At 34.7% G+C, this 26,377-nt stretch overlaps 1 protein-coding gene across 24 annotated transcripts; it reads right to left on the bottom strand.

Moving 5' to 3' along the window:
• Positions 1 to 1,083: 1,083 nt before the first annotated feature.
• Positions 1,084 to 26,377, bottom strand: LOC138712058 (uncharacterized). 24 transcript variants are annotated; one of them, XR_011335601.1, is made up of 8 exons: positions 26,267 to 26,377; positions 22,131 to 22,211; positions 20,428 to 20,458; positions 15,900 to 16,056; positions 11,841 to 11,916; positions 5,629 to 5,709; positions 4,245 to 4,275; positions 1,084 to 1,243 (listed from the first exon to the last, which is right to left on the bottom strand). XR_011335601.1 is itself a non-coding variant. In XM_069843457.1 (7 exons), the coding sequence occupies exons 2-6, from the start codon at positions 22,182 to 22,184 to the stop codon at positions 4,262 to 4,264; spliced, it is 249 nt and encodes an 82-aa protein (XP_069699558.1). In that variant the 5' UTR covers positions 22,185 to 22,211; positions 26,267 to 26,377; the 3' UTR covers positions 1,084 to 1,243; positions 4,245 to 4,261. The 24 variants fall into 24 exon arrangements, 8 of the variants coding, with proteins under 8 accessions (XP_069699558.1, XP_069699551.1, XP_069699553.1 ...); XR_011335599.1 differs by lacking the exon at positions 22,131 to 22,211 and adding an exon at positions 23,437 to 23,655 and having other exon boundaries at positions 26,267 to 26,362; XR_011335607.1 differs by lacking the exon at positions 20,428 to 20,458.

Raw genomic sequence — 26,377 nt, 5'->3', positions numbered from 1 at the left:
CGGAAAAATAAGTGCAATCAACTTAAAATTAAAATATGGAGATCGAAATTTAATATTCTATCATTTTCTTTCTCTAGCAAAATATTAACGTTAGCAATAGTAGCCTAAATAAGATTAGTATATTCATGTCCGATTTGACCGACTTCGTGTTCTTTTCGTAAACCTTCATAATTTTAGTTAGAAAATGCCAAATAAACAACAGAATTTCTGTTGAGAGGAGTTAGATCACTGTTGCACTGATTCCTTCAATTGTAAAATGTTCATGATTTTTTTTTAAATATCTACATGACTTCACAATGTTATATATTGCTTCAATTTTCAGCCAAATAATGATAATTTTTGTCCATGTTCAAAAATAAACTTAAATAACACACGTATATCTTATTTGGAACCCCTTTTCAAAACATCAGTATTTCCCAGTTTTACTTTTTTATATAATTTAAAGTAATAATAAAAACTAACTAACTTTTTATTGTCAATTCTAAAAATGGACGAAATGTTGTATGTATTCCACTCATTCAGATTAAAAATGTCTACTCCCATCCTCATTTATAAGCAGTTAAAAAAAGTGTCTTTTATTTGGGTCCTTTACCTTATTCATTTGTTGTAGCAGCAGTAGCAAATTTTTTTACTGTTTTGAGATTAACAACACAAAATAATTCTTTTAATAATTTTTGAGTAAAACTAATGAAAACCCTGATCAGTAAGTTTTGTTTGGAAGCTTTAAAAGTTACGAAAATGACATTTCTGGCAAAAGTGTTAAATTTTGTAGGAGAAATAGCGATTGTTTTAAAACAATGTTAAAAACTCACACTGTTTTACAACAAATTTGATAAAACTTGTTATACACACTATTTATGTTTCTCATAATAAATGTGAAAAATTTGATACATCTAGTTAGATTAGTTTAGAAATTTTAAATTTACTCTCGGAGTACTCTTAAGAGTGAAGAGAATACAATATTGACGGTGTCCTATATGGATCAATAAAATGGAACAGAATGGAATTTAGAAAACATATATGCTTCGTGAATTGGTATGTTCCTAAAGAGACAATGAGTAGGAAAATAAACTAAAATCAAAATAATTCATATAATTATTTATTTCCAAGATCGAATTTGACATTGTTTTACTTTGCTAGTGTAAATGGTAGCAGTAGCATCCATTATGGTAGCATCTTCCAGTGTTGAAATTCTTATCTTGACAGTACTTCACACAGTCTGATCCAGTTGTACATGACATACCTGTAACAGAGATCATCATCGAATGCGGGACTTTTGGTCTGTTCACCTGCTAGATTCAGCTTCTTCGTCAAACATTTCTTCGAACTTTCAATTATGTCTCTGTGTATCGATGTGCAGAAAACGGCACGGTGTTCCATCTCTCATATATAAGTAATATATACTCACAAATGTTTAATTATGAAGTTCAAGTAAGAGGTTGATCCCAGAATTAATGCTCACTGCGCATGCGCTCCTGATCCATGGGTATACCTGGTTTTCATTTATTGTGTTAATAGTGAGAGTTATTCCGAACTATTCTGTGCAAGTTCAATTAAATTGATTAAAACTTTTTGTGTAAAAGCGATTGAAATGGACAATGAAAATCAGTTATATTCCGACGTCACTGTCCGACATCAAAGATCTTCATTATAACAGAAACTTTACGTGAACGTACGGTGTCGGAAATGTTTGAATTGCTTAGAGAGAAATGTGTGGTAACTCTACAGTAAACTGTAGTCTGGACGTTTCCGCGAAGATCATATTGCTAAAGAAGATAAACAACCCACTGGAAGACTCAAATCATCACCGGACTTCACTACAGAGGTAATTGTTGCCACTGTTCTGGTAGAAGACAGACGGATGACTTGTGCAGACATAGCCCTTAGGACACTGTGCCCAAAAGTTTACCGCAATCTACTACAGCTATTGGAATCTGATGTGCTGTTTCTCTACGATAATGCAAGACACCAAATCCCTGAGCCAGTGAATGCCGTATGAGTGATTCCAAGCTGAAAGCACTTCCTCACCTAGCACACAGTTCGGATATGAATCCATCTGACTATATTTTTCCGAAAATGAAACATCCACTTGGGGTCAACATTTTGCAATATTAAAAGAACTGTGGCCCAATGCATCCGATATCTTCACTTCACAGGAATAATACATATTTCGATAAATTTACGGAAATACAATATCGAAAATATGAGTTCTGAATGTCATTTTTTCCATAAGTCTACTTCGAATTTTCTTCAAAACCAAAATCTGCGAGTACATTATGCGCACAATGTATACTAGTTCAAATTAACATTCTCATAAAGATATTCGATACTTCCTCATTATACTCACCTATGGCTTTTAAGGTTTTTAAGGAATTCGAAGGTTCATTGGCCGCATATAAGTCCGCCATCAGTCCCTATCCTGTGCAAGATTAATTCAGTCTGTACCATCTTATCATATCCTAATCTATTTTAATATTACCCTCCCTTTTACACTTCGTCCACCCCAAAGGTCTTATTTCCTTCGGTCTCCCAAGTAACACACTGTAAGCATATCTGGATTCGTACATAAGTGCTTCATGCTCTGATCTTTTCTGGATTTAATGTTCCTAATCATGTCAGGTGAAGAATGAAATGTATGCAGTTTTGCGTTACGCAACTTTCTCCATTCTCCTGTAACTTCATTCCCTTTAGCCCCAAATATTATCCTAAGCACCTCATTCTCAAACCCTTTTAACTTCTGTTCTTCTTTCAAAGTGACAGTCCAAGACTCACAACTATACAGAAGAACCGGTAATATTATTGTTTTATAAATTCTAACTTTCACGTTTCTTGAGAGTAGACTATATGATAAAAGCTTTTCAAGCGAATAATAAAAGTCATATCCCGCATTCATTTTGCGTTTAATATGCTCCCGAGTGTCATTTATATTTGTTATTTTTGCTCCAAAATATTTGATTTTTTTCGCATTTTGAAAGGATTAATTTCCAATTTTTATATTGCCATTCCGTGCAATATTCTGGTCACGAGACATAATCATATATTTTTTTTTTCGGAATTTAATTCCTATCTATCTGTTTACTTGCTTCAAGTAAATTTCCCGTGTTTTACCTAATAGTTTATGGAGTTTCTCCTAACATAGTCACGTCATCCGCATAAACAAGGAGCTGATGTAACCCGTTCAATTTCAAACCCTCTGTGTTATCCTGGACTTTTGTAATGACATATTGTAGGCCAAAGTTAAGATGTAAAAGTGTTAGTGCATCTCCTTGCTTTAGTCCGTTTGTGAATTGGAAAATCATCGGACAGGAACTGGCTTTTACGTGTGTTTTTTCTTCGTTACAGCATACTGCATACGACCGCCATTATTGGAAGTTGATTTTACTAAATTCAGAGCTTTCGCCCTAGGAAGGTATGTCGAAATATTACAAATAACTGCCGTAAGCTTGTAATTAAAATAAATTACTCTTGCCATTTGCCGATACGTATGACAAACTTCTTGGTGAGTAAAAGTTCGCTGTTCAAGTCTAACGTACATAGGTACCATAATTATAAAAATATATTATTTTCAAAATATAGGCCTACTAACCTGCAAAACATACTGTACTGTATAAGTTTGTGAAGTACATTACAAAAACTGTTAAACTGAAAAAATTCTTTGCTCATTTTTCAAACTTTTCCATAAAATTTAAAAAAACCAATTCCCAAACTTGTGTCTTAATATACTGTCGTTTAATATTATTAATATGGTCACTCTGATTTCTTTCTGCTTGATATAACCGCATTTTAAAAATTAATCGTACTATCTATCATCGTCACCTCGCTTCACGTCAAAGACACATACGTAACAAACCTACATATTCTTTCTAATTGATTATTTTACGACGCTTTTCCAAGTGCTATGTTTATCTTGCTTCTGAGTGAGATGAAGTTGATAACGCCGCGGAATGAGTCCGGGATCCAGCGTCTAATTGGGTTGAGAAAAATCTCCGGAAAAAATCTCAACCAGATAATTTGTCTCAATCAGTATTAAACCCGGCCACGCTAGTTTCACGAATAGGCACACTGACCGTTACTGCACAGCGGTGGATTTACATATTATTACGAAAGTTTTACATATATAAGAGAAAGTAGTGACCTAAATTATTTCTAAGAATCGTATAATGTATACCTTCGGGTTTGAGATTGCGATCAGGTGATTATAGGCCTAACACCGGATTTTATTCTCTGTTCGGTATTTGACTCACCTTCAACAATGCTACGGTCAGCGGCAAATATCTGAAATTACAAATGGAGACAGGAATAAATTACACTATTGTAATTTAATTATAACACTTAAAGAATACAAGTTATGTTGCGGTTAATTTTTTGTTACCTCATAAATATTAATATTTAAAAGATTGTATTATATACCAGTATGAAATGTAACAGGGACACCATTAACGATTGATATACAAATTGCACATAATTTTGTGAGAATGAATATAGAAATACCGGTGCATAAATACATACATACATACATACATACATACATACATACATACATACATACATACATACACACATACACACATACATACATACATACATACATACATACATACATACATACATACATACATACATACATGCATACATGCATACATGCATACATGCATACATGCATACATACATACATACATACATACATACATACATACATACATACACACATACATACCAAATGAACTGTAAATTATGTCATTAATTCTGGTGAAGTATACCTTGTTAAGAGAACAAAAAAAAAAAGAAGTGAAATGCCACTTTGCTATGTTTTGAATTATTTTCCAGAAATCTTGCATTTTAAAATGAAAGAATCATAACATCATGCAACGTTTCAAAGAACACATTAAGCTGTGTTGCTCTGAACAATCCCTTCACCTGTCATGTTGAAATTCATTGTTATGTAGGTGTACATTTTTTCTAAATTCGTTAGAATAAAATACTGATTATATGCCACTAATGTTTTGTGTTTAAATTGTGTTAGACAACTGAGAATGGACACTGCTCATTTCACTTTAAACAATATCTTGAAAATTTGTAATGAGCTCTATAACATAATTATAATTCAATATTAGAGAACATGGGCAATAAGACATGCTTATTTGAAACTGAATTGAAACATTAAAATATATTTCTACGCTTTCATTTCGATAGAATACTCTACACATCGTAAACTATAACTATGCTTATTTCAAGTCATTAAAAAATTTAAAACATTTAAAACTCTAAATGAAAAAATGAAAATAAGATAGGTTTATTTTACGTTAAAGTAACGAATAGTTTTGCATCCCTGGTGCAAAATATCTCAATAACAATTTGTTATTATGACATTACTTACAGTTTACTTTGTGTCCTATTTATACATAAAAGTTATATATGTATACAGTTTATTCATGACATGTTAGTGGTTCAAGGTACAGTTTATTCATGACATGTTAGTGGTTCGAGGTGACCTTTATTAAGATAACTAAAGAGATGGAGATTGCACTCATTTAAACTAACATTTCCAATGAAGTAAATTTTATCTATATTTCTTGTCACAAATTGTGTCTGCTGTGTGTAGGGGAAAGATGATTGGTTCATACGTACCGTCATCACAATTAAGATGGCAAAGATGAAGACAAAGGGACGATTCATGGCCATTGTTGTCTAAGATATTTTCAGGCGTACCTGAAAATGAAATTATTGGAAGTGTAGTATGGAAAACATTTCGATGATATTATTAGAAACCTCTAGACCTGTGGAATGAGTTCTTACGATGCAATTGAAAGCTTAATCATTTGTAAGAGGAGAAAACGAAATTGCACTGCTTTGTCTGCAGAAAAATGAATCTTACATGGGACCTCATCTTATTTATTTAGAAATGACATTTATAAATAGGGCAGATTGATTTGCATTTTTTTTAAGTTAGGTGTTTATGCTTTTATTTTCTGTAAGGAAAATCCTGTTTTAATTGAAATTTATATCAGTACCTACCTGTCTGATAACCAGTAAGTCTATAGACGACAAAATTTTTTTGCCTTTAGAAATGTACCTTCGATACATAGTAAAAATTTTATAATATCTTACTAGTTCCTTGTATCGTATAAATAATGTCTCTAATATTTCCGCAATTTTGAATTGTATTACAAATTGAGCATTAATATAACATATTTTTTCTCAATGACACGTTAAAAATAATAGTACCTATCGAATTTATTAATGTGTATGAGTGATTTTCGTTGTTATTCACAAATATCTACATAGTATGTTAAATTTGAAACATATTTCTATGAACATTTAATAAGTTATATTAGAATTATTTTTGGTAATGAGTGCGTAGAGTGTTTAGTTAAAAATTTGGCCACAGCGTTTATATGTGAAAGACCAATTTTAAATATAACTTAATAGGCTCAAGCATTAATGAAACGTTCACTCCTAAAACAATTAATACGAAACGAAATAAATATAACCACAACTATTTGCCTTATAATTCGATGAATCCTCAACCAGGCAAACTGCCCCGACCGGAAACCGAACCCGGGCCCCCTTGTTTCGCGGCCAGAAGCGCTAACCGTTATTCCACATGTGTGGACCAGAAATTAGATTTAGGCTGTTTCTGAACCGATTTAAATTGATTAGCAAGTACATTAGGATTTTCTTCCCCATCAGCAACGTGAACCCAATTTATTAATAATTCAGTGGGTTAATTATTGGATTTTCGAAAAGATTGTACATATTTCGAAAATAATAACACTAATAATAATGATAATAATAATAATAATAATAATAATAATAATAACCTAAAAAAGCTATGAAAAGTTAACCTACTTCATACCTCAGAACTGAATTATTTCGAAGAATATTGCCGTGTTCATGACTAGTCAGTCTCCTCAATGTCTTTATATACTGCAGTAAGAAAGATTGGCAATGGTGTTGAGAAACTATCTCTGAGTGTTCTGAATTTTGTAAGCGTAGATTAAAGTAAATCGTTAAATAACATTCATGAATATAAGTCACTCTTATTACAAACTGAGTTAGGTAATATGTTCTTCTTACCTATCTAATATTTATGTTATAAGTCGGTTTTATCTCTAAGTTTTGCAATGCTCTAAGCGCATCATAATCTTGGAGTGCACAGTGTTCGTGAAAATAAGCCATATTTTCTCATTAGTAATAATATAGATAATGATTGATTGACTTATTCTTTCTGTGCAAATATATTTATTAATATTTTTATGTGGGTGAAACGAGTTAGTTAATCTAGGCTGTTACATACTCAAAATTCTCTTAAACATCGTCCATTTGTGTTTATTGTACGTTCTCCATATGGGCTGATGATACCTTTTATTTCTCAATTCCCAATTCTGGCATTCAAATCTACTACAATTATGACATAGTCATCTTTCCCACTTTTGTTCACTGCTTCTTTTAGTTGTTTGTACAAAGTTTCGGTTTCATTTAATTTACCATCTGATTGGATTCATTTCTGGATTAATAGATAATGAACTTCGGAATGTATTAGCCTAATTTAAACAGACCTTTTCTTTTACATTTGCTCATGACATTGTCATTTTCATTATGTTTTTACCAAGCAGTCATTTTAATAATTATAGCTTCGATGGAATTGGTGATAGAAAGATGGTATTTGGTGAGATGAGGTAGATGATTCATCATAGAAAAATTAATATTCTCCTTACGGTTGGGGAAAACCTCGGAGAAACCAAATCAGATAACAAGCCCAAGAGGGAATTAACCCCCCCCCCGAGCACAACTCCGGTGTAACAAGCAAACGCGCTACCGCCTGAATTACGTCGGTGGTCATTTCTAAATACTTGGCAATATTTTAAAATTCAATTATTCATCCATTCATAGTTTTCACTAAAATCTCAGGATTCTCCAATCTTTTCCTATTTTCTCCCTTCCTCTTTGTATCCCCATATAATTCAGATACCTTAATGGATTCCCGGACGTAATTACCCGAAGCTCTTAATCCGAATTGGCATTTCCTTGAAACCAATATCCCGAAGTAACTTCCGCCGAAACTCTTTTCTTCGAGACGACGAATTCCAGAAAATTAATAGTCTCAAAATTTTAGACCATAATGATTATGAAGAAATAAAAATTCGAAAGATGGTTGCCTCCGAGAATTTTAAAACGGTAATGCCACCTCTCACATATATTGTTCGTGCGGTGATTATTTTCCAATTCGCATTATGCTGGCTCCAGAAATGCGTAGGATAACGTGGAAGTTTGGCAAGTCTTTCCCTCTTACCCCCTGATCTGTAACATAACTGAGATCGAAGATATTTAAAATGGTTAACACGTAGTGTGGGTCTGTCTTCGAATAAGCGTTCCTAACATGCTCTCAATGAACAAATGCTTTTTACTTCTCTGTCTTCCTTATCTTTGTATGCCTGCAGCAGGCACAAGTCTGTGCACGTTTTGGTTTAAGTGAAAAAAGCAACAGGATATTCGGCTATAACAAAACATTTCTGTGGCATTGGTAATGATAGCTATTTCAAAGTCACCACATAACTATTTCCAAATATACGACAGCGATCCCCATTCTTCTCGTAGCGTTTAAATTTGGTACAAAAAATTTGCATACAGAGCTTTACATTTGCTTGGGAAAAATGCGTGCATGAATGGTAGAGTCACAAAATCGACCTCCAACTTTGGATTTATTTTTTCGCTATAATTTACTGTGAGAACAAAATGGGACAAACCTTGGTTGTGCCATGGAGATATTAATTATTAGCAATTCTAAATTGTGACACATGGCTAACAGAGTCACAAGAGAATCTGGCTCCACATTTTCGCTGGAGTAATCATACAAGGAAAATGTTCCCCTTTAGAAGTCTTTGAGTAACACTTGGAAACTTCTTCTACATAGGATAATTATTGAGGATTGGCTGGTTGGTCTCTCCTTTTCAGTCTCCTCAACGTCTTCCTTAAACTCTCACCTTCCGATAACAGTACGAACACATCTGACGAAACCTTAGTAATTTCAAAATTTAACACGTTTTCTGGAATGAGTTGCGATACGTTTCTGCCTAGTTTTCACTACTTTACTTTCCTTAGCTTAGCAAAAGTATTCACTGTTAGTTTGTTATGCTTTCGGGGCTTTGTATCCTTCGGGAGATTTAATTCAGGGAAAATTCTTCGGATCTTAAAATTAGGGTGATTGGATTCGGGAGATTGTCCTTTCGGGTATGTATACATTGGTGATATTTGATTCGGGTGATTGCATTCAGTAGAATGGGCGGGAATGATCCTATTGTCGTCTATCACTTCATATCTCCTTCTCCCCGAACTCTTTCCCTTTTACCATTCCTTCTGGTGTATCTATCCTTCAATAGGCAGTTTCTTCTCGATCAGTTACACAACCAATTTCTTTTCCTCTTGCAGATCAATATAATATAGTGTTAGAGAAGGCCGTATGGCCTTAAATCTGCCAGGTTAAATAAAAATTATTATTATTATTATTATTATTATTATTATTATTATTATTATTATTATTATTATTATTTTCATTCTCTCTTCTTCTACGTTGAGAATAACATTGAATATTTGTGGTGATAGGCCTATAATAATCTTATATATTACGATAATATCATAAATATAGGCTAATTATTGCGACGTGTAGTATTTATTAGTGTACTTAAATATATTGTAACACAAATTGAGAAATAGATTATATTAATAAAACTACTAAAATTAGTGTACGTTTGGGGCATCATACTGTAGACGACATTTCTTTTTTCGAGGAAAGAGATTGTGCATTATTTGTGCATATAGGTCTAATAAAAAGGGATAGTGACTATTAATAGTTTAGCCGGTATTTTTCAATCTGAGAAGTCGGTAGGAAATAAATTGTGGAAAATAAAAAGTCGGTATGGAGGAGATGCGAGAGAAAAGGCGAGTATGAAGAAAGTTGTAGAAAACAAGACATTCGAGTTGTTAAGAAATATTCATTTCTTGTTTAGAGTATGCATACTGAATATTGTAGGTTCTGTCACGTTTTGTGATAGCATTCACGATTATTATATTTGTGAAATCCTGTTCCTTTTATGTATAAAAATTTTAAGTAATGTTATGTGAGCTTCGCGTGTAGTTTGATAGCAATCCAAAATTTTGCATTGAGTATGAACGTAATAAGTGCAAAGTAAACAATCGGTCTCATTTTAACTTCAATTGTTTTAAGGAATTTCTTTTACTCAGCTATAATTATCACTTGAAGTACTCATGTGGATTTTTGTTTTAAAAAATCTACATAATTTGGACCATACTAAAAATTACGGTTATTAATATTGGAATGTTAACTCCACTGTACAACTTCTAGCTTTGGTAGAATTGGTGACGGGAAGATAACATTGGAGTATTGAGCCCAAAATTCCTCTAAGGGATTACGTAACTAGACTTGCAGTTCGAAAAAATTATAGGTATCCTACAACCAAAACTCAGCTCGAACTTCTCGCGGCGCGCATTGTTTACTCTTCTTACCACCCTGCACTAGGCGTGAGAGCATTCTGGGAAATGGAGCATACGTCATCTGCGCGAGACAGTCACGCCCGCTGGTTTCTGCGCACTGAGATTTCCTTGTCGGGTGCCTATAGTAGAAAGGTCGACAGGTACATTGTTTTACTATTCTGCATATCCTTACGTAGAACTACGTATAGGTGCGAACACCTGCCGGCAGGTGCATAGCAAGTGGCATACAGGGAGACCGAGGGCTAAACAGGGAGACTAAGGGAAATCAAAGAATATAAGAGAAAGGCAATGAAAACAAGGGAAATACAAGTGGAACTATGGAAATAGCAGGAGCATAAGAAGGAGGCAATGAAAACAAAGGCAATATAAGGAGAAAAAGAAGAATAAAAGAGTAAAAGAAGACGAGAACAAGAAAATGACAAGGATAACATGTGGAAAGCAAAAACAGCAAAGGGAAGAAAATAACTAGAGTAATACAAAGATAACAAGAGAAATACTAGTGAACAAGGTTAATGCAAGGAGAAAAAGAGAAATACAAGCAAATGAGGGGACACAAGGAAAGTGAAGAGGATATAAGGAAAAGAGCAGGTATGCAAGAATCAGTAGGGGAATGTAATGAAAAGAAGAGGAACAAAAGAACAAGGGGTAGATAATGAGAACAAGAGAAATAAAGGAGAAGAAAGAGAATACAAGAAAAAGATGAAGGGAAAGAGAAGAATGGCAATAAAATGAGAAGAACGGAATAGAACGACAAACAGGGTAATAAAAGAATAAAGAGGAGCAAAGGAAAAGGGGGAAGACAAGGGGAAGAATAGAATGCAAGGAGAGTGTAGGCGATCCAAGTAATATAACAAGGGGAATACAAGGAGAAAAGGGGGACTACGAGGAAATCAAGGGTACTGAAGGAGAAATATTGGAATACCGACAAGGTGAACGAGGGAAATACAACGAGTCGAAGGGGAATAGAAGAAGAACAAGGGAAAAGAGAGGAACGAAAATAATACGAGCACAACATTATTATTATTAAGAGAACATGTAGACAAAAATGAACACATGAGAGTTAGTTATGTTTCATGTGGCGGTTAATTCCTGCATAGAGAAGAATCATGTAGTAGAATTGAAGGAAATAAATTAAAATACAGTTCGATACATTTCAATAAAATAGAACAGAATGATATTCCATGACCATGAATCCTTGTAAACTGACATATATGTGAAGAGGCGATGTATGGGGTAATAGAAGAATGTTGTATGAATGTATATAATTATTTATTTATTACGATCTCTTAGATTTTACATTAGTTTGCGCTTAGCCGATACACTAGCACCTATTACTCTGGCATCTTCCAGTCAGATGTTTTCTACTTCTGCAGGACCCTTTGCACATTGGTCGAGTGCAATAACCTGTAACAGAGACCATCTTCAAATAATTTTATATCGATTAGAACACTTGGTTTGATCAGCTTTCAGGTTTCCCATCTACATTCAAAGTTTGTTTGTTTGTTTGTTTGTTTTTAACTTCAGACATGTCACTATTCTAAAATCTATTTCTCGGTTTCTGGAACCTGTTATGATTTTCTATCTGGAGAAATTCTTTGTAAAAGTGTTTACTGAAGAATTTTAAAGAAAAATGTTATGTCGCTAGAATTATATTTTCGATATTTCTAACTGAATACAAACCTTGAACTTCTCTGGTAACGTAAAACTGTGATTCTTGTTATGACGACATATGTTTTACGTAAGCTGTATGACGGACATTACATTATACAGAATGAATCGTAAGTGATGTTATTAATGCTGTTGGATGATTTCTTTAGTAAAGAGCAACAAAAAAGTGGAAACCATTTTCTTATTTTTATTTTTAATAGTTTTCCAGAAGAACGTGTATTTTAAAATACATAAACTATGAGAACGTGCAACGCTCTAACCAGTAGCGAGTGCCCATCAGGTTGTGTTCCATTGAACAATCATCATCCTTCAACTGGATTGTTCTGAATAGGAAAGTGGATGGTCATTGTCATTTAAAGTGAGGGACATAATTGATGAGCTGGCAAAAATATTTCAATTTCAGTAGCGCGGTTGATAGTTAACCTTGTTGATGGTTGTGCTTCAAATTCAATCCTCCAACTTCGTTGAAACTCAACTACTTTCTCCAATTTTCAAAAAAATTTCAGTATCCACTTACGTTCATCAAACGATAATTGCACCGCATGTTTGTTTATAAAAAAATAAACATATTTCCATTGCCTTCGAAAATATAAACCGCAAAAATCGTATTTCTATCTAATTTCTTAGCTGTGAAATATTATTTCAAGGAGTGAATACTTCAATATTGGACACTATGTAGGTTTACATATCAGGACGAACCTAAATTAGACAACTTTGAATAGGCCTATTAATTTAATGCTTTTTATTTATTTTATTATCGAGTATATTAATAAATTATTCAATTATGAGTTGAATATATCAATAATAAATGCTTTTGCTATTTTTTGCAATGAATTGTGTTCATTAAATATAGTTATTTTTACATAATGTTTTATTAATAAAAAATAACTTCAAATGATAGAACAGTGCCAAGGGCAGGTTGTTTCTTCAATATCAAATATACGTGCACGCAGAATTTCAAGAATGTATCCCAAAAATGCCTACGTTATGAGAAAAACAGATTTGGAAATTGTATGTTACGGGAAATGAACTACAAACTAAACAAAGTTTAGAAGCTCTGTCCGTTTTAAAATGGCCAAGTCAGTTGACATAGTCTCACGTGTTAAGTCTTAACTCGGAAATTATTGCAGTTATTTAGACATTTTTCCACCATACTATTGAGGAAAGTGTATTTAAGAAATGTGCTTCCGTATCTGTATTATGTATATGTCCCACTTTATACTAGTGATCTGCTTTTCAAATTGACTACTTTGGTTAGTGACAAAATGACAAGAAAATACGAAACAAGTGACAAGTTGAAGAGATGTTTTGTTTAAAGCTTGTGAAATGTCAATTGTTGAGAAGTTTAACAAGTAAGATGGCGGATCATAGTATGCGTTGCTTCACGAAAGAGATGATAGGAGATTATTTGTGGTGCACTTTTACCAGAAGTAAGAAAATATGAAAGAACTAAAATTGCTGGATATTGAATTGTTTTGTGGAGAAGTATTATTTCGATCAGTGTTTCGTCTAAATTCACCTCCAGTTGCAGATAAAAGCTGTTCCATTTCTGTTGAAATTAAAAAGAATTTCGAATTAAATTAATGTTTTCCTTTCATTCTATAAGAAACAAACCTTTGTATATGCATTTCTTTTAGGATTCTGTATTAAAAATTTTCATTTGAAACAATTAATCGCAATATTTTGTTGTGTACTGTATTCTTGTTCTTTGCTTCAAAAGTAACTCAGAAGATGACTGAAACTTTGACCAAATGTCCTCGATTAGTCAAAATCACCTAAAGTGTTCACACTAGTCCCAGTAAAACTCAGTTTACTTATCTCTATGTTTAGGAAAAACGATCATCTGATAGTGGAAATTTTGTGCTTTTTTATCCTTTTCTTTTCACTAGTCAAAACAATCGTTTTAAGGAATAGGACCCGGTGTCATCCGCCGATACTCCAACCACTTGAACAGAAATAATTTCTTAATCGTATATGCTAGGCCTATATGAACTGCATAAAAAATATCAAGCGTGCTGCTATTTGGTCACATAAATAAGAATGGTAATGCCTGTCATTAACAGTTACATTACCAGTTGTTCTGTAAGATTGTGAAACTTGGATTCCTACTTCGAGAGAAGAACAGGGGTTAAGGGTGTTTGAGAATGAGGTGCTTAGGAAAATATTTGGGGCTAAGAAAGATGAAGTTACAGGAGAATGGAGAAAGTTACACAACGCAGAATTGCACACATTGTATTCTTCACTCTGTTTTAATTACAAACTTTAAATTCAGTTGTTTGTGATGGTTAGGACATGTAGCACGTATGGGCCAATCGAGAGAGGCATATAGAGTGTTAATTGAGAGACCGGAGGGAAAAACGTTTTTGAATATGCCGAGACATAGATGGATGTGTAATATAAAAATGGATTTGAGGGAGGTGGGTTAAGATGATAGCTACTGGATTAATCTCATTCAAGACAGAGACCGATGGCGAGCTTATGCGAAGGCGGCAGTGAACCTCCGGTTTCTTTAAAGGCCATTTGTAAGGAAGTAATACCTGTCATTGGACTTTCAGTAAGGAAATGCGTAAAAACACCTATATAACCAGGTCAAGCGAAATCAAATCCAGTCAAAGCGCTCCTCTGAGAAAGAGTTGCGCTGGCTAACACACAAATCACGCTTGTGGATGATTACTAAATTACGCAGTACAGAAAAAGAAGCGAGACCTATCGTGTAAACTGTGCAAGTGAGGAAAGAATGAGATATCAGAAAGGGAGTTTGCTTCGTGATAGTATAGCATATAGGAATCTGCCGATGCTAAAGTTCATCTCAGACTGAACTCTTCCCCTTTCATACCCATTGGTGACATAGTCAAGGTACATGGTAAGATCACAGGACACGTCCTATCTTCCCTACTCTAACTACAGAATAGCATAGGAAAATTTGTGATTTTTGGTCAATAATTCACATTTCATGTGTTGACACTAAAAATGTTTGTGGTCTAAGGGTACTCTGGGGCAATTTTCATGGCCTTATGCCCCTCCTATTGCATGTTACGGGTGCCATGTTTAAAAGGCTATTCGCTCTCTGTAGGTATTTAAAATTCAAAAATAATTTTTTCGGTTTTCAAATTTTCTGCAATTTGCTTTTCTAAATCCTACTTCTCCTACAAAATTTATTCCTACTACATGCATGATTTTTTGTGAGGAATTTTGACTTTGTGTGTAACAAGACTTACTAACAGGATGTTTGCAACTGTTGGTCATTTTTTATCGTTTTTATGATTGACAATACAAAATAATTATTTTTATAATTTTTGTTGAAACTAACGAAACCCTGGTTAGTAACTTTTGTTTGGAAGGATTTGAAAGTTACGAAAAATTCATTTTGGCAAAAATGTTAAATATTGTAGGAGAAATGGCGATTTTTTTAAAGGCAATTTAATTTTACAAAACTGGTAACAACTCACACTATTTTAAACCAAATTTATAAAACTTGGTATACGCGCTAATTATGTTTATCATAATAATGTGCAAAATTTGAGATTTCTAGTTGGATTAGTACAGGAAATTGAGATTTCCCCTCGGAGTACCCTTAAAAGTGAAAGAGAATAAAACAATAACTGTGTCCTATATAGATCAATAAAATATAATAGAACGGAATTCAGGAACTGTATACGCTTAGCGAATTGGTAAGTTTTTAATGAGGCAATACTTAGGTAAATAAACGAAAATCGTACTAATTCATATAATTATTTATTTTCAGGTTCGACTTCGAATTTTTTTTTTTCCTTTCCTAGTCAAAATGGTAGCAGTGGCATTCATTTTTGTAGCATCTGCCAAAATTGGTTTCTTGACAGTACTTCAGACACTCTTCACCAGTGGTACATTTCACACCTGTAACAGAGATCATCATCAAAAGCTGGACTTTTGTTCTGTTCACCTCCTAGATTCAGCTTCTACTTCAAACTATTTTCGAACTTCAGATTACGTCCCTAAGTATCGATATGCAGAACCTGGCATGGTGTTCTATCTGACGTATAGTAGTATAGGTCTCGCAAGAACGGATTACCGACGGAAGGAAAGCGAAACAAACACTGCGATAAGGAAGAGCGGGCGAGAGGAATGGTCACGAGATAACTTGAATTATATTCAAGAGTACAGTCGAAAGAGAAATGACATCGATAGAATCATTCTTGCGTTGTGATAGTTACATTACGACTTTAGTTTGTTCCATTGAATGTGAATACGTGTCTTGTATCGCACGGTATTATTATTTCATTCGTAAACATATGTTGCGCGTTTAATTAGCTTCGAATTTATCTCTTGCTACGTTCTTTATTTCCACAGCGATGTCCTCATCTGTTCATCTTCTTGGAAGAGACATTACTTCCATTGGCTCGCACCTCTCCCCCCTCCCTCGGCGTGCCTACATACACACGTCAAAACAGACAGCAACGCCACCATTGGTTTTCGGTAATCGTTTCTTGCGCGAGCTATAATATATACTCACAAATGTTTAATTACAAAGTTCAAATACGAGATTGATCCGACACGTAATGCTCACTGCGCATGCACTCCTAATCGATGGTATGCCTGGTTGTCATTTGTAGCGTTTATAGTGAGAGTTATTCCGAACGATTCTGTGTAAGTTCAATTAAATTGCTTAATATCTTTTTGTGTAAAAGCGATTCATATGGACAACAATAATCAGTCAGATGACGTCACTGTCTGAGATCAAAGCTCATTAATGAAGCAGAAACTTTACGTGAGCATACGGCGCCGGAATTGTACTGCAAATTTTATTCAACAATAATGGATTTTTCTTTCTATATTTAATCACACACCCATCAACAATTAGTATTCCACTCAACACAGTAGTCGTTATTGCACTCCAAAGAACGACAACAACAATTCACGTGAATTAATGAGAAGAACAACAATGTACTCATAATCTCAACTAATGTTCACAAAGTACTATGTACAAATAAAACTGTCAGTTCGCAGTTCAAAGTTCGTTCGCCTTGGCTAGTTCTTGTAGCTCACTCATACAGTTCACTGCACTTCGATCCCAAGACTTCCTGATACAGTTCACTGCACTTCGAACCCAAGACTTCCGGATACGCCGCACTCCCTGGTCGCTGCCAGAGTTACGGCCCTACTCAAGTTCACTACACCTTTAAATCAGATCCTCGCCCTGTCGCTGCCACATTTGCGGTCTTCCTCACGTCGAATTCCGGTCTCGAAGGCTGGCTTCCTTGCTCGCTCGCTTCTGATTCACAAACTGACTTACGTCGAAGGTTGCTTGCGCTTTTTATTTATTTGATGACACTCTCTCGAAGGTACTGCATCGCTTAGCTTCTACAACAATCGCTCTCCAGACGTATCCTTACGTCAGTCCCAACCACTCTGCACAGAGCCCGCAGTTCTCTCTGTTGCTCCGCGTCGCCCCGCATCACGCTACGCATCTACCGAAGCTTGAGTCTCGTCTCGCCGCGCCCTTCCTTCCGCAGGACGCTCGCGAAACTCCCCGACGCGGCCAGACACAACTAGAATGTTCGCCCTGCCGCCACAGTATGATTTGCTTAGAGAGGTGTGTGGTGACTCTACAGTACACAGTAGCACCCTTTCCTTATGGTCTCGACTTTTCCGCGAAGACCATACTGCTAAAGAAGATAACCAACCCACTGGAAGACTGAAATCATCACCGGACTTCACTATATAGTGTGTTTAAAAAATACGGGGCATAATTTCAGGTATGTATTTCCCACATGTAGACAAACAAAATAGTTCATTACAACATGTGTCCGGAAATGCTTCATTTCCGAGTTATGGCTTTCACAACATTGAAATTCACCGGAACGTTTTTCTTTCCGCAGGTCGTTGTCATTACAGAAGATGTTCAAAATGTCATCTCCTGCTTGAATACAGACCTCACATCGATGTCTCATTGACCTGCGAACACGATCCCAAACTCCAGGAGTATTGCGTATGTCCTCAGAACATGCCACAATTCGATTCCGAAGGGATTCCAAATCAGGCACCGGAGACGAATAAACCAGTGACTTTAAATGGCTCCACAAGTAGAAATCGAGAGGGTTCAGATCAGGTGAGCGTAGAGGCCAAGCAATTGGGCCACCTCTACCTATCCATCGATCAGGAAACCTTTGATCCAAGTACCGGCGAGCCGTACGATTGAAGTGTGCAGGACCGCCATCATGCAAGAAGTGAATGTGTTGACGATTGATCAGTGGATTGTCTGCGAGTACATTATGCACACATTATATACTTGTTCAAATTAACTCTGGCATAAAGATGATCGATACTTCTTCATTATACTCACTTACCTATGGCTTTTAAGGAATCCGGAGTTCATTGGCCGCACATAAGCCCGCCATCGGTCGCTATCCTATGCAAGATTAATTCAGTCTCTACCATTGTATCCCACCTCCCCCTAATCCATTTTAATAATATCCTCCCATTTACTCCTCGATCTCCCCGAAACCCTTATTCCCTCCGGTCTCCCATGTAACATTCTATTTGTATTTCTGGATTAGCCCGTACCAGTTACATGCCCTCCTCATCTAAAACGTCTGGATTTAATATTCCTGTTTATGTCAGGTGAAGAATACAGTGCGTGCTGATCTGTGTTGTGTAACTTTCTCCATTCTCATATAACTTCATCCCTCTTACCCCGAATATTCTCCTAAGCTATTTTCTCTCAAACTCTCTTAACCTCTGTTCCCTCTCAAAATGACAGTCCAAGTTTTACAAACCATACAGTACAGCCGGTAATATAATTATTTTGTGAATTCTAAGTTTGATACTTTTTTAGATTAGACTGGATGACAGAAGCTTCTCACCCGAGTAATAACACGCATTTCTCATATTTATTCTGCGTTTAATTTGCTCCCGAGTGTCATTTATATTCGTTACTGTTGCACCAATGTTTTTAAATTTTCCCATCTCGTGAAAGGATAAATTTCCAATTTTTATATTTCAATTTCGTACAATATTATGGTCATGAGACATAATCATATACTTTGCCTTTTCGAGATTCACATGCGAACTTATCTCTTTATTTCCTTCAAGTAAATTTCCATTGTTTTCCCTAATAGTTTATGGATTTTCTCTCAACATAGTCACGTCATCCGCATAAACAAGAAGCTGATGTAACCCGTTCAATTCCAAAACCTCTCTGTTATCCTGGACTTGCTATGGCATCCTATTCTACAGCAAAGTTAAAAAGTAAAAATTTTAGTGCATCTGCTTGCTTTAGCCCGCAGTGAATTAGAAAAGCATCCGACAGAAACTGGCCTGTACGTGTATTTTTTCGTTGTTACAGCATATGGCTGCCACTATTTGAAGTTGATTTTACTAAATACAGAGTTACTAACCTAAATAAGTATGTCGAAATATTACAAATAACTGCTCTAGGGTTCTAATTAAAACTACTCCTGCTAATTACCGACACCTATGAAAAACGTCTTGCTGAGAATCAGTCAGCATAGTCTAACATACGTAGTATTATAATTATATTAATATATAAAAAAATTATTTTCAATATATAGGCGCGTGCAAAGAATACTGTACAGTACACGTTTGTGAAGTGCACTACAAAAACTGGAAAGTTGAAAGATTCGCTTTGCTCGTTTTTCAAACTTTTCCTCGACTTTTTTCAAAAAGCACTTCCCAACCATGTATCGTAATATACTATTGTGTAATATTATTAATATGGTTACTTTGATTTCTTTTTGCTTGACTTAAACACATTCTTAAATTAATCTTTTCTATCGATCATCGTCAACTCGCTTCACCTCAGAGACACATGGACAGTGTCACATACGTAACAAACCTACATGTTATTTTTAATTGGTTATTTTACGACGCTTTTATAACTGCTCTGGTTATATAGCGTCTGAGTGAGATGAAGATGATAATGCCGCGAAATGAGTTCGGGGTCCAGCGTCGAAAGTTACTCAGCATTTACTCGTAATGGTTTGAGGGAAAACTCCGAAAAAATGTTAATCAGGTAACTTGACTCAATCAGGAATTAAACCCGGGCACTTTCGTTTCACGATCAGGCATACTAACCGTTACTCCACAGCGGTGGATTTACATATTATTACGCAAGGTTTACATGTAAGAGAAAGTATTGATGTAAATTATTTCTAAGAATTGTTGTATAATTTCTACCAACTGATTTGAGATATTGTGATCAAGTGATTATAAGAACGAACTTTATTCTGTATTTGGTATTTGACTCACCTTCAACAAGGATGCGGTCAGCGGCAAATATCTGAAATTACAAATGGAGACAGGAAAAAATTACAGTAATTTAATTATCACATTTAAAGAATACCATTTATGATGCTGTTCATATTTGTTACCTAATAAATATTAATATTAAAATACTATATATACCAGTTTGAAATGTAACAGGGACACCATTAACGTATGATATTCAAATTGTACATAATTTCTTGAGAGTAAATACACAAATACCGGTGTACACCCATGTAGGCCTATACTTACATACAAGATGAACCGTAAATTATGTCAATAATTCCGGTGAAACATTCCTTCATTAAATACCAAAAGATAAATAAATAAATAAGAGAAATGCCACTTTCCTATGTTTTGAATGATTTTCCAGAAAGACGCGCATTTTAAAATACAAGCGTTATGAGATCGTGCAACATTTCAACCAACCGGGAGTACACATTAAGGTGTGTTGCTCTGCACAATCCCTTCACTTGTCATGTTGAAGTTCATTGCTATGTAGGTCTGCATTGTTTTTAAATTCGTACAAAAAATGCTGATGAGATACCGCATAAGTTCTGTGTTTAAACTGTATTACAGAACTGAGAATGAACAATGTTCACTTCACTTTAAGCAATACCTTGAAAAATTTATAATAAACTCTACAACATAATGTTAATTCAATATTAGAGAACACCGATAATAAGACATGCTTATTTGAAACCGAATTAAAACCATTAAAATGTAATTCTACACTCTCATTTCGATGGAATATTCTGGACATCGTAAACAATAAGCATGATTGTTTCAAGTTATAAAAAAATTTAAAACATGTATAACTCTAAATGAAAAATTAAAAATATGGTACGCTTATTTTACGTTAAAGTAACCAATAAAATGAAAAATATATATATTTTTTAATTGTCGGTTTAATTTAATTAAATATTCGGTGATCTCAGCCAATAAGAAAAGCTTATTTTATATTAAAAAATCTAACTAAGGATTAAGAAATCTCCGTTTGTCGTACTATAAGCATTTTCTTCAACCAATTAGAAACAGTTCCATCCTACTTTAAGATTTAGAGTTGTAACCGATAAACTTAAGTACAAGAAATCAAATTTCTCGAGTTATTTTTAAAAGCAATTAGTAATGTTATCATTTCTCGTTGTCTCATCTATTTCTTGCATACGCGAACTGCATCTCTCCAAGCACTAACGTTTACAACGTCGTCATACAGTATCACGTTTTAAAATTCCTTTGCAGAACGTAAAATTTACATTTTTTCGGATCTAATTTCTGCACATCTAAAGGATAAAACTTAAATTATTTCAGACATTTATTATTATAATGGACTGCTCTCTTAAACTGACTAAGGATATGGGGAATTATTTCAATATCTTTCCCAAAGTAAGATAAGAAATCTTTCAAATAAAATAATTTTATCCATGACCGGTGTCTAAACTGGTCTTTATTTGTTCGTCCTTAAAACCTAAACAATATATTTTTCTACAGCATTCAGTTAAAAGTTTTAAAGTTACTGCTGTGAATTAAACTTTTTCCAAGAAAACCAACTCATTTGCAACCATAAAATTCATACATTCACTCCCTTATAACTTCTTCACAAAGAATACATTACAGAGAAAAAGCGTACAATTTAAATTAAATTTGGAAACTTAAATGTAGTGGAAAGATGATACTTTGATACGTACCGCCATCACAAATACGATGGCAAAGATAAAGACAAAGGGACGATTCATGGCCATTGTTGTCTAAGATATTTTCTGACGTACCTGTAAATGTAATTAATGGAAGTATAATATAAACAACATTTCGATGACGTTATTAGAAACATCGAGGACCATGGAATGAAAGCAGAACCCAATCTGGCAAATGTAGCAACGTGAAAACGAATTAATTTAAACGTTTAAACCGAATGTATGAAGAATAATGAACATTTTTGATGGGATATACGCAAAATCTTTTAAGGTAATAATGCCAACCAATTAAGAAATCGACGGAAGAATTGGGGAAAGGTCGACAATGGTTTATATACTTGAAAGGCTGTTGTTGATGACGATGATGATAATATTAGTGAATAAGAAGAAAACGAAAGGGCACAGACTGGCCATTCTTCTGTTACCTGATAGCTTTATTTTCCGAAAACATTTACAGGGAAGGTGAGAAATTGTTTAGTCCAGATCTTGTAATTATATAATCTGAGGGTGACCTTGAAAATTTTGGGTCAAACCTTGATCTACAAAGCAGTCAATATAAGTAAAGATACTTACGGAAATACGGAAAAATCCTCATTAAATATTGTTAATTGATTACCCAAATCTTAGAACCAAAATTATACAGAGCCCTATGGTTAGATTAGCCATGTCTAAACAATGGTTTATATGAATTGCATTGTCCGTGTTTAATAAATTTGCTTATAGTGCACATATTGCTAATTTTAATAGATTTAGGTGTGTTATTCGTGACTGGCTGTACAAAAATCCTTTTTGTGATATAAATGAATTTACGGAAACTGGTCTCGATATAGTACTTTAGTTTCTTTGTTTATCTTGTTTTCATTTTGGCTTTGTCTATGTAGCTGGGATAGCACGTCTGTTTTTCTGAATAAAGCAATTTAATAGATCGATATCTCAGGTATTCAGTGTGGAAGTAATATTATATACCACTGCAGAGTGGATACTGTACGAGAAAACATTCTAATACCTTATTAATTCTAATGAATACTTCTATAAAAAAAACATTTTCACCTTAATATTAACGCTGTTTTACTATCCGTACGGTCCTGATTTTTACTCTTAACATAAGAGAAACTGTTAAGAATCCCTCTGTAGTCTCTAAATAAAATCGACGGATTTCTTCCGAATTGAAAAAAAAATATTTAAAAGCACCGTTATCTACTGTCATTAGGAATTCTCTCAGCTCTGACTAAGGAACGGAATGAAGCTATTCAGAGCGAGTGCGTGTATGTGTTTTCTTAGAGCGTATTCCGAATCTCACCGGTGAGCAAACCGATGGCATCACGGTGTTCCGAATTCCACCGATGACGTCATTGATGCTCCACCGGTGTCGCACCGGTGCCATCAACTTGCAGAGGTGGTGGCAGTCTCCATCAGCCGCCATCAGTGAATCTGATTGGTTCTTGTATACGGCGGGAATTAGCAGACGAATGACATCGTGCACTGTTGTGTCCTGGCGGTGTGTTCTGCTTTAGTTCTGCTGTATTGTTTGTAATGAGCACAACGTAAAAACAATATGTTAATTGTTAATGGCTTATGAGCGAACATGCCAACGCACCAGTATTACTACCGGTTCAAGAAATAAGTTGTTTATGATCTCTTTTATTTGAACGAGATGGCAGTACGGAAATTTCGCAAAATTTTGCTAGCGTAGCACAGATAACCACTTACACAGTCGCCATGACAGCATCGATTCTTCCAGCAGTTTTGTTCCTTATTTTCGTTGCAACGTGACGTCATTGATGCCACCGGACCGGTGAGATTCGGAATACGCTGTTAGGTAAGCCTGCACTCCGCTGTTGCCAAATTACATATATTTTCTTCCTAATTCTATAATTAACTATATACTTATTTACAAAACGCTATATAATATATATATTTAATTTATTTTAATGTTTCTATAGACAAACTGCTGAGCCATTTATACCGGAAATCACACTTTCTCAAGTCAAAATTGCGATAGAAAATCTGAAAAGTACAAGTCTCCAGGTATTGATCAAATTCCAGCAGAATTAATACAAGAGGGTGGAAGGGCATTATCTAAAGAAATTTATAAACTTGTACTTGCAATTTGGCAAAAAGGAAATTGTACCAGAACAATGGCAGGAGTCTATAATCGTACCTATTTTTAAGAAGGGGGACAAGACTAACTGCAGTAATTTTCGAGGAATATCACTTTTGTTGACGTCGTACAAATTTTTTTTCAATATTCTTTCGAGAAGATTAACTCCATATGTGGATGAAATTATTGGGGATCATCAGTGTGGTTTTAGGCGTAATAGATCGACTATTGATCAGATTTTTGTATTCGACAGATATTGGAGAAAAAATGGGAGTATAAGGGTACAGTACATCAGTTATTCATAGATTTCAAAAAGGCGTATGACTCGGTTAAGAGAGAAGTTTTGTATAATATTCCTATTGAATTTGGAATTCCCAAGAAACTAGTTCGATTAATTAAAATGTGTCTTAGGAAAACTTACAGCAGAGTCCGTATAGGCCAGTTTCTATCTGATGCTTTCCCAATTCACTGCGGGCTAAAGCAGGGAGATGCACTATCACCTTTACTTTTTAACTTCGCTCTAGAATATGCCATTAGGAAATTTCAGGATAATATACAGGGTTTGGAATTGAACGGGTTACATCAGCTTCTTGTATATGCGGATGACGTGAATATGTTAGGAGAAAATCCACAAACGATTAGGACAAACGCGGTAATTCTAGTTGAAGCAAGTAAAGCGATTGGGTTAGAAGTAAATCCCGAAAAGACTAAGTATATGATTATGTCTGATGACCAGAATATAGTACGAAATGGAACTATATAAATTGGAGATTTATCCTTCGAACAGGTGGAAAAATTCAAATATCTTGGACCAACAGTAACAAATATAAATGACACTCAGGAGGAAATTAAACGCAGAATAAATATGGCAAATGCCTGTTATTATTCGGTTGAGAAGCTTTTGTCATCTAATCTTCTGTCAAAAAATCTGAAAGATTGAATTTATAAAACAGTTATATTACCGGTTCTTCTGTACGCTTGTGAAACTTGGACTCTCACTTTGAGAGAGGAACAGAGATTAAGGGTGTTTGAGAATAAGGTTCTTAGGAAATTATTTGGGACTAAGAGGGATGAAGTTACAGGAGAATGGAGAAAGTTACGCAGCACAGAGCTGCACGCATTGTATTCTTCACCTGAAATAATTAGGACCATAAAATCCAGACGGTTGAGATGGGCAGGACATGTAGCACGTATGGACGAATCCAGAAATGAATATAGAGCGTTAGTTGGGAGGCCGGAGGGCAAAAGACCTTTGGGGAGGCCGAGACGTAGATGGGAAGATAATATTAAAATGGATTTGAGGGAGGTGGGATATGATGGTAGAGACTGGATTAATCTTGCTCAGAATAGGGACCAATGGCGGGCTTATGTGAGGTCGGCAATGAACTTCCGGGTTCCTTAAAAGCCAGTACGTAAGTTAAGTAAGTAAGTAAGTAAGTTTTTTTTTTTAGTCCCTTTCATTGAGCACATTTTTAACACTTGCACTCTTCACAGCTGCAATACAGAACCTGTTAGCAACATTGTTTCAAATTAATTTTTGTGGCATAGGATTTACTCCATTTATCTATAAAATTTCAGTATTTGAGCCATTCAGAGCAAAAGTGCTGTAAGTGAAAAATTGGGTAATGAAGTTTAAAGTAAAAATTCTGTAAAATACATCGCAAAGTAGTAATTAGTATGTCTTTATTGCTATCCACTGACTACTAATAGTTCAAATAAATTAAATATTAATTGCTACGGTGCTCTGTATTTTACAGTATGTTTACTTTAACCCCAATTACCCATTGTTTACTTACACCACTTCTGCTCTGAACGACTCATTTAGAACTCATTTAGTTACTAGATAAGTTGGTCTAATATTTGAAATCTTCTAATTACAAACATAGAATTTTATTGTCTTCGCGTAAAACAGGGTAATAATAATAATAATAATAATAATAATAATAATAATAATAATAATAATAACAATAATAATAATAATAATAATAATAGACTAAAGAAAGCTATGAAACATAAACACACTCCATACCTCAGAATTGAATTATTTCGAAGAATATTGCCGTGTTCATGACTAGTCAGTTTCCTCAAATTCTTTTTATACTGCAGGACACTACTGCGACACTATCTCTGAAAGTCCTGA

The sequence above is a fragment of the Periplaneta americana genome, chromosome 13 (assembly GCF_040183065.1).
Source record: "Periplaneta americana isolate PAMFEO1 chromosome 13, P.americana_PAMFEO1_priV1, whole genome shotgun sequence".
Taxonomy (NCBI): domain Eukaryota; kingdom Metazoa; phylum Arthropoda; class Insecta; order Blattodea; family Blattidae; genus Periplaneta; species Periplaneta americana.
The sequence above is the reverse complement of the archived record's forward strand: the minus strand, read 5'-3'. Positions and strand labels throughout refer to the sequence as shown.

What these genes read in the sequence shown, in the direction of transcription:
- LOC138712058 (XM_069843450.1), bottom strand. Translation starts at nt 23,559, where the DNA reads ATGGCGGCTGATGGAGACTGCCACCACCTCTGCAAGTTGATGGCACCG. An exon ending in TGACCGCATCCTTGTTGAAG is followed by an intron (nt 11,917 to 20,427) that starts GTGAGTCAAATA and finishes TCTCTGTTACAG; the next exon opens with GTTATTGCACTCGACCAATG. An exon ending in TCTGACTGGAAGATGCCAGA is followed by an intron (nt 5,710 to 11,847) that starts GTAATAGGTGCT and finishes TTTCATTTTCAG; the next exon opens with GTACGCCTGAAAATATCTTA.